This window comes from Limulus polyphemus, unplaced genomic scaffold (assembly GCF_000517525.1).
Source record: "Limulus polyphemus unplaced genomic scaffold, Limulus_polyphemus-2.1.2 Scaffold1897, whole genome shotgun sequence".
NCBI classification, from domain to species: Eukaryota; Metazoa; Arthropoda; class Merostomata; order Xiphosura; family Limulidae; genus Limulus; species Limulus polyphemus.
In genome coordinates, this window is record NW_013667507.1 from 39,545 (window position 1) to 49,137 (window position 9,593).

The window sequence follows — 9,593 nt, forward strand, 5'->3', positions numbered from 1 at the left end:
AAACCAGTTTTATTAGGTAAGGACTTGTGTCGCTAAAGTTTCGTCGGAACGAAGTTACGGAAAGTTAATTAACAAACGGAGACGGAACAATATTTAATAAATAATTTTACATTTAAAATGCTACAAAGATTGTTTCTTTTCTATCGCTTATAGGGCTTTCATTGTTGTTTTCAAATTTACAACTTTGGAATATTTGAATACTATTTTTCAAATAAAACTAAATAAAAAGCCTTGCGCATTCTAAGATTTTTTGTTTTTTCCGGAATGTTGAAATAATATTATAAATATTTTTTATTTGTCTAACTTTTCTGAAACCCAAAGAAAAAAGTTTTAAATAATTGAAACTAGTGATAAAATAATTTGAATATTCATAAGAAGTATATAGGCTATAATACATTTTTGTTCACCTCAATCAAATAGAACCGAAATATTTAGATAAACAGTTGAAAGTACGGCGGATGTTACTGACGTAGTGGCCTCGGTTTATCAAAGTGGTAAGTATATAGCAACCTAACACGTACTTATGGTTAGTTTGATTGAACCTATTCATCATCAGAAAGTATATGCCAACTGAACTGTTAAATTGATATTCTAATGTCTCCTGTTAAAAGGTTTAGATCGGAGAAGACAATAAATTCTTGGTGGAACTTTATCGGTTTGAGATAGATATTCCAAGGCATTCTGGGTAGCATCTGTGCCAACAACAGTCAGCTGACGGCTCAGGCTAGAAGGAGTAAGAGGTCTAGAGTTTAACAGTACAGGATCATCTGTATATGACTTGTAGTTGTAACAAAGTAAACATTTGAAAAATCGTTTAAAGCTTTTTCTAAATCGCGTGCTCATTGAAGCATAAATAAATGGGTTTACACAGGAATTAAGAAAAGCGAAAAGGTTAATGCATAGCATAGTGAAGAAAAAATTCTCTCTCTGAAAAAAATTAACTCTCTGATATTGGGTTATAATTGATATCAAGAAGTATGGGGTCCAAGACAAAAAAAAGGCAATCACAACCACGACCACCATCTTGGCAATCTGAAAAAAAGTATACAGCTGTTATTAGAATGTGATCTTTTTTGTTGGTTACCTAAATAGTTAATTTACTTATAACAATAAAAAACTGTATTTCAGTGTATTATCTGGTGCAAATAATTCAAAGTCCAATTCATGTAAAATTAAAACCAATTAGTTACTTCCTTTCACGGTTATACAAGCTTGAATATCTGTACAATGTCGTAAATTATTGTAGGCCTACTTTACAAACGCTGTTAATTAACGTAAAATAAATCTAACTTCAAATATTCTATCCCACATCAACGCAGTTCATTGATGCTAATTACTCACACGTCATGTTATGTATAGAAGCGTCCAACAGAAACAGTGACTTCAACCTTTCCTCTTGTTGGAACTTTATGTCTAGTTGATGTTCACATCAATTCATCCTTTCTTTATCTCTGGAGGCATTTTCACATCATTATTACCAGATCGGGTTGAACAATTGTATCTGTAAAACTAGTGTCAATTAACATACTACAAAACTTGCCATCAATAAATCCGTTGACAGGTTTCTTTAAAGACTACACTCCTTCTTTTTATTTTGACAGATGAAGTATTTCAATCCTGAAGATATCGTCTCTTTGCTTTATTATCAACGACTGATTCATCACAGTCTCCATGTTTTCCACATTTCCAGCAGTTCTCTTTTCCTTTCATTCTTCAGGACCAGTTCCTAGCAGTATGCCCTTTCACATTAAAGTCAGCACTTTCCATCCTGTGGTTTACTTCCTCCATTCCGAGTAAACAGATTTCTTATGAAAGTCTTGACTGCAGTTCTTGGAAATATGCACTTTTAAGGTGCAACTGAAACACATTCAGTTGTATGGTTTGCTTTTTCTATATTCTGAGTTAACTGTTGTCCAATGAATCGTTTGATACCTTCAAGATCTTCAGCAGAGAGAGTTGATATTTCAATCATATTTTACCTCACAAATCCCTGGGTAGTGCTTTTCGTTGTTTATGTACGACTTTAATTGATTCAAGTTCCATCGCAAACGAAGAAGTTTCCTTTGAAGATGTACTTCTACTTTCCTTTAGACTATTTTCCACATCTTTCACTAATTTGTCTAAGGTCTCATCTTTTCTCCATAATCTTCTCCTGAAATTTGAAACTTCCTTTTGGAGTGTCACTTTAAATCTGTTTGATAGGGTAGTCATTGGTGCTTGATAGTTTTTACGGCTTTCAGTTGGGAAATTGCTTAATGTCATTAAAGCTTGTCCTTTTAAAGGAGCAGAGATGATATATTTGTTGTTCACTAATACATACTTTCACCAAGTTGGAACTAACCCTGGTACACTTCCAACAGTATTTTTGAATCATAATCTGGGCGATTTGTTGAAATGGTTAGCTAAACGCTGGAAATGGATTAGTTAATGATTTAGCTGGAGTAGCCCATAAAGGTTATAGATGGCAAATTAGTAGTGGTAACAATTGTAGATCAAATGGGTTCTACTATTCCTTCTATCACAGTTAATAGTATTAGAGGATGGAATTCTTCAGCAGATGCAGACAAGTATATCTTGTTTGACCTTTGCATTTTGCCAGTTAATTTTCCAGACGTTTTATTATGGACTTCGTTTCTTTCCTTCCTCATCTATTTCTTTTATACTTCTTTAAGTGTATTATTATAATCTTTCTTTACTATTTATATGTCTTTTTGTACTTCGTTGACGCCGTATTGTAACTTTTCAATTTTGTAATTACAGTCGTTCTCCATTTTATAAATGGCTTTTCGTACTACTTCAATATATCTTATTCATTTTTCTCTTCAAATTTATGTTTTCCAATCTTCTTTAAATCGTATACCCATTTCTTTTAATTCCTCTTTTAAATAAGGATCTCTTTTTTCTTTTTCATGTACATTTCTTTAAATTTTTTGTCTCTTTTTTTCTAAATTTTACTCTCCCTTCATTCTTCTTTATAAACTTTCTACCGCTTCATCATTTCATTCAGAAGTTTGGACTTGATTCCATTTTAGTTCTACCAAAATAACCCCATTTATGACTTCAGTGCTGTAACGTTTTTATCTTTGGGCGATTATTTTATCATTTATTATTACTATTTGGTAAAATAATGCAATAGTTAGTCCACTTAATTTTATTTCTTTGACAGTACCATTCGTTCTACAAACTTACCGATCGTTAAATGCAATTCACAAATAAGACTATGTAGCCAGTTACTTGTTAAATTCCGTCTCATATCTACCACACACACTTAGAACCGACTGACTAACATACTTGCTAACTCAGTATTCGATTGATTAAAAAGGTAACAGATTCACTAACTAATTGATCAACTGAATGTTGTTTTTATTATATTACAATATTTTCCCACAGTCACAAAAACCTCGAGGTGTCACGTCAGATCTTAAGATTCAAAAATTTCTAGGCGTTACACTTCCTTTAACACATAGTGAAAATCGTCTAAACTAAAATACTAAAAACATAGCTTAGAACAATACCTTTCGACGATTTGCTTCCTGTCGGCGAACCGACCCCTGTCGATATAGTGGTAAACTTTTTAAAAGGCAACATGAAATCCGGACGCAGGTACATCCAATTAAACTCAATGGCAAAATATACATTGTGATGAAAAGGAAGGTGTAATAACCACGTCGAAATGTTGCCGAAAAGGCCACAAAACAAGTTAGTCTGGAGATTGTGCCAAATTGACTCTGCAAAGTAGTTGTACGAGCGTCTGCTGAGTCGAGAAACGGCAGCGCCACTACACAAGGAACGGCCCACACGGCTAGCAAGATTTTTATAGTTCTGCACTTGCTTTGCTCTATTCGAGACTCCAGAGGATAAACTATAGCAAAATATCTAATAGAGAAAATAAGAAAACAACATTGACATTTTTGAAAGCATAACCTATCTACTTTACTTGTACCAAGAAGAGAAGATCATTCTACGTATGGTATACATGTTATTATCATTATAACATGATTCTAAGATCATTATATGTAAGTATACATGTTATTATCATTATAACATGATTCTAAGATCATTATATGTATGTATACATGTTATTATCATTATACCATGATTCTAAGATCATTATATGTAAGTATACATGTTATTATCATTATAACACGATTCTAAGATCATTTTACGTATGGTATACATGTTATTATCATTATAACATGATTCTAAGATCATTCTACGTATGGTATACATGTTATTATCATAATAACATGATACATTTTTTGACTTATTTTGTATCATCACTTCTTCTGTCTCACAAAAATTAAAAGTAAGATTCGTCATGATATTAGTCGACATTGGATGGTGCAGATATAGTGTGGATGACATATTATTATACATTTTTCTTTACCCTCACTCAGAAGTTCTACTAATAAATTTAAATCTGTTGTCATCCTGAACTACACCAATAAAACATACTTATATACATATATATGTGCATTTCATGTTTTTATCCTTTGTCAATTTTCAACTTATACATATATATATATATATAAATTCAATACTATGACTCATTTATCTATCAGCCTTTATCTAAATACTGCAAGTAGCTGTATACTAATTACGCCCATGATAAAAAACAAAAAAACAACAACATTGTTTACAATTGGTTTAATACTTACCCACATTCAATATCTTCCCCCGTAAAACCCAACTTTTAAGTACTAATAAAGCTAAGACAATAATATTAGATAACCTTTGTAACACATTTTATATTCAAGTACTTATATTTAGTGTTGAAATATACGCATATATTATAATGTCCTATTGTTCTTAACAATATATAGTGAAGTACTATAGCTCTATTTCGTTTATATTTAAAACATAAAATGTTTTTCTTTATTATTGATCGGATTTTTTTAATGGCTAGTAATGAGAAAATTATGCATCTTCATGATTCCAAGTTCTCGTGTACATCAGTAAGTCGCAAGTTCATGAAAATACTTCTTCAAACCCATTTATTTGTTGTCCACACAGAGAACAAGCATAATATACATTCTACGCTCATTCTTCTGTTACCAATATAACTGTTTATTTTATACTTTATTTTGTCTCTATTATGAAACATTATTCCGTATATATACCTTGGACAATGTAACAATATAAATATAAAAATAGAAATATAAAAACCTGCAAATAGGAATTGTAAAACAAATAAGGAGAGAAGGCTGAAGATATTGTAGACATTATTTACTCAAACTAAAAAACCCTATTTTGGCTCAATGATGTCATCTAGAATTACATTTGGTGGAGTTAAAATAGGGATTTGTACTTCCAGTAAATAATGTTCACAGTATCTCCAATCTTGTTTCCTTACTTTTTTAACGATCTTTATTTGCAGGTTTTGAAATTTCCAGTTTTTATTTATCTTGTTTCTTGGCTTTTTTATGCTCAACTATTGGCAAAGATTTATTTGACATGGTAGCTAATTTTATACATTGTAATAATAATAAATATAGCTAGTAGCTTCATACATAATACAGGGGTTGGCTCCCTAAAGACACCGATTGTACAGTGCACAAAGCATTGAGTATCTACATGTTACAGTCATATAATGTTCATCTATTTTTGGCTGGTAATTCCTGTTTCACCCTGTACTTAAGCGTTTCAAAGGAACACCATATGTATGTAAGAAAGCTAACTTCGAGGGGTAATGATAACATTACACTAGACTTATGATGTTTTTAGCTTATGTAAAATATAAAAGAAACAACTCGACTTTTAAGTAACCTTACGATATTTGCAGTGCATTATTTAATATTCTTCAAATAGTTTGGGTGCAATATACTAAGCCGTTTTTGTTTTACGCTGGCAAGAAAATAATAATAATAAGTACAAGAAGAATTACAAACAGAACGTTTTGAGCGGATTTTCTTTCCCTTGTAAGTCTAACATGCGTGCTTTTTTGTGCATTTTTATATGTTTATAGTTTTAGCAGTCAATAGTAAAGGTTTAAAGAGTTGTTTGAACTGAATCTATACTGTTTAAGGTGCATTTTGCCCGAACGTTCTATTACGGTTTTGTGCAATTCCTTGCGATCCCTATTATGAACCACTATCGTGGTTCTTGATAAGTCCGTTTACTGAAAACTTCTTGGTTGGTTTAGTTGTTGTTAAGCGCAAAGCTACACAAAGGGGTATCTCTGCTCTGTCCACCACGAGTATCGAAACCCAATAATTAGCATCGTAAGTCTGCAGACTTACTGCTGAGCGACTAAGGTTGAAAGTTTCTTGTCCATTAACGTTAAATCTTAAGTAAAAGCTTGTTATAAGTAACTTTGGAGTAAAACGCTTCTCTTGTGATAGATAGGAACATAAAACTTTCGCAAATGGAGAACTTTTAGTGGGTTGTCGTTTTATCAGATTTTCTTCAAATATTTTAAATATAATTCAAATGCAATGAATAAAAACACATAACAGAGACACGGATATAAACAATGCAAACTACGAAATAAAAATATATAATTCTGTGAGAAATGCTGCAGAAAATTAAATACTTAGTTACCTTTCTAAACAACTAGCCACCAAAGTAAGGACACTGGCAAAAACAAATACAGTCTGCAGATAAGACATTGCTGTGCAGAGATTGTTGTTGAGAATTCCCCAACTTGCTGGAGCTGCCAGTTCTAGTAATTTCATCGGCAAAACAAAGATTCCTACCATCAAATCGCACAGGGCTAGGTTGACAATGTAATAGTTTACCACAGTGTGCATGCTCCTGTCGCTGAACACTGTAACACAAACGAGAAAGTTTCCGAGGAAGGCTAAGGTCATGACCCCTAAATACAAAACGATAAAAGAGTAGTAAACTGGAGAGAGTTGTGTAAAATCAGCATAGAAGTAACTTTTTTCCGATATTTCGGCCATGTTCATGGAAACGTTCACTAGACTGACCACATTCATTTTCGGATTAGAATACCTGTCAAAGGTAAAAAAACAAAACAAATAACGCATGACAACCGGTCTGACAGAGGAAAAATTACCATATATTTCTAACAAAACAAAAATGCATATTTTATATAACCTAAATTTTATTTAACATGATAAGCATAAATTTGAAACAAAACAAAACAAAAACTAACTGCAACAGAAATCAGAATCATGTTTTCGATAAAAAATTTGAAGAAGTGAGTTTTCTTCTATTGGCAGGTGTTTGAATTTCACGGTATAGCAAAAATTTCAAGTTTAAGTTTGTCAAAAATCTGTATCGAACTTCTTGTAGTTATTCCGTAAATCACTTAGTCGTCTTTTAGTTATCTTTCTATATTTAAAGTAATTTAATTAGTGTTTGGGTTTATTTAAAAAAATTGACACATTTTGATGTTTATCATATTATAAAAGTATTCTTGAAATAAATTCAACAAACACCATTGAATTGACTTCATCGCCTTTGAATATTCTGATCATTATATTATATACTAATCCAAAGAATATACATTGTTGAGGCCCAGCATGGCCAGGTGGTCAGGACGCTCGACTCATCACCCCCAAACATGCTCGCTCTTTCGGAGTTGGCGGTGGGTGGTGATGACTAGCTGCTTTCCCTCTAGTCTTACACTGCTAAATTAGGGACGGCTAGCGCAGATAACTCTCGCGTAGCTTTGCGCGAAATTCATAACAAACAAACAATACATTGTTGATATATTTCACCTAATGTAAAATTACGAATATCTTAACAAATTTGAATAACATTATATCTGTATATTCGTTCATCGAAACCCACTGAAGCTTGAATGGTGATTAAATATATCCTGCAATTTTTAGCTACATTCATTAACTGATCATCCAAAACTCGAAATCTATCTCTAGAAAATTAAGAACTTTTAAGGATTTTAAATGAAGGCCAATAAAAATTACTTTTTATCCACTGTAATATTATTAGAATATATGGTTGTAATAAGATATTTATGTATTTAGAAAGACAAAAGTTAATTTGAAATTCCTTTTTAATATTACATGATATATTACCTGTATTGGTAATACACTATCAAATCCTTTGTTGAAATTTTCCTTTCGGGTGTTATTTAATACGCCGTAATAGAACAGCTGGTTGTGGAAGTTTGATGAGCTTGTTTTGCATGCTTTCGCTTCTCAGTGAAAGACTGAAAATGTTGCGTCCATTCTATAGATTCAGACTATAGGTATAACAGCAAAGCAAATAAAGGCTCAAGTATTTTTTATCAGCCGCTCGAACTAATCAACTATTATAAAGTAATTATATAGGTAAAGACTCACACTATCATATTTGTTCTTCAAGATAATGCACGTCAGAGTTACAACAGTACAAGTTACTTGTAAATTAAAAACAACAATGAAGGTAATAAATTGCACAGAGTTCTTGAATATTACGAATATATGCATTACAGATGGATTTGAAATTGCTGAGGTGACTTAGAAACGTAAAATTAAGCCTAGTTACTGAGGTCATTTAGAAGCGTAAAATTAAACATAGTTACTGACGTGATTTAGAAACGTAAAATTAAGACTAGTTACTGAGGTAATTTGAAACGTAAAATTAAGCCTAGTTACTGACGCGATTTACATTCCCAAGATCAAGTCCAATTACTGCGAAGATATGGAAACTTTAAGTATCTAAATTTATATTATCAAATAAAACTTTTTCTTGCTCTAGGTAAGCTATAATATATATATATATATAATTCTTAAGATCGTTCTTATTGTTTTCGCCTCTTCATTGGCTCAGCAGTATTTCTTTTTACTTATAACACTAAAAACTGAGTTTTGATACCTTTGGTGGGCACAGAACAGATAGCCCATTGTGTAGCTTTGCGCTTAACAACAAACAAAATTATTCTCAGCCGTAACCATCCCTGCTGTAAAACTGTAGTAACGTAAGTATAACTTCACTACCATTCACATTTTAGTTAGCTTTTCTCAAGATAACTGAAAAATTGTAAAAGTATAGTTACTAAAATTGCCACTTAAACTTTAATTGGGAAACAAACATTCTTGCTTAAAATTAGGGACAGCTAGAGTGAAAACAAGTTGAGATATTTTAAAAGTCATATCGTTGCCTGGTTGCTTGGATGTGATCACTGGCTGTGCTGTGATTGAATGTTAGGGTGATGTTACATAGGACACTTATTGACTTTGGGAGTTTCACATGTGGCATTGATTGGTAGAGTCACATTTTGAAAATTTTCTTTGTCATGTTAATGCAACAATTAATTGCTAATCATTAGTCAGTGCAATGTCATGGTCATCTATTTTTCATGTATGTGTGGACAGTGTGGTCCTTAAAAGGATCATACTAGAAAACCTTAGTTATCAGCTGTTACGTATAACAATTTCGAATGGTCTGAAATTGAGCTAAATGATATTTTAAAGTTAGTAGTTAAATTATACTTTGGGTTTAGTAGTTAAATAAATGCCGATATATAGTCAGTTTATGATATTTGCCAACATGATTGATACAAGCAGTTTTCTTTTTTAACACAAATACGTTTTACTATATACACAACAATACAATTTACAATAACAGTTATTACAAATAGTTATTACAAACAATGATTTATAAACAAAAGTTTCACAAACTAA

The 9,593-nt window shown here is 31.8% G+C and overlaps 1 protein-coding gene across 1 annotated transcript; it reads right to left on the bottom strand.

The window, feature by feature from the left end:
- Nucleotides 1-446: 446 nt before the first annotated feature.
- Nucleotides 447-6,938, bottom strand: LOC111087222 (cholecystokinin receptor-like). Its single transcript, XM_022393158.1, has 3 exons — nt 6,541-6,938; nt 3,516-3,876; nt 447-1,032 (listed from the first exon to the last, which is right to left on the bottom strand). Exons 1-3 carry the CDS (start codon nt 6,936-6,938, stop codon nt 592-594), a joined length of 1,200 nt encoding a protein of 399 aa, XP_022248866.1. The 3' UTR covers nt 447-591.
- Nucleotides 6,939-9,593: the final 2,655 nt, after the last annotated feature.

What these genes read in the sequence shown, in the direction of transcription:
- LOC111087222 (XM_022393158.1), bottom strand. Translation starts at nt 6,938, where the DNA reads ATGAATGTGGTCAGTCTAGTGAACGTTTCCATGAACATGGCCGAAATA. An exon ending in GTGGCTAGTTGTTTAGAAAG is followed by an intron (nt 3,877 to 6,540) that starts GTAACTAAGTAT and finishes TTTCTCTATTAG; the next exon opens with ATATTTTGCTATAGTTTATC. An exon ending in AGGAAGCAAATCGTCGAAAG is followed by an intron (nt 1,033 to 3,515) that starts GTATTGTTCTAA and finishes ACTTTTTTTCAG; the next exon opens with ATTGCCAAGATGGTGGTCGT.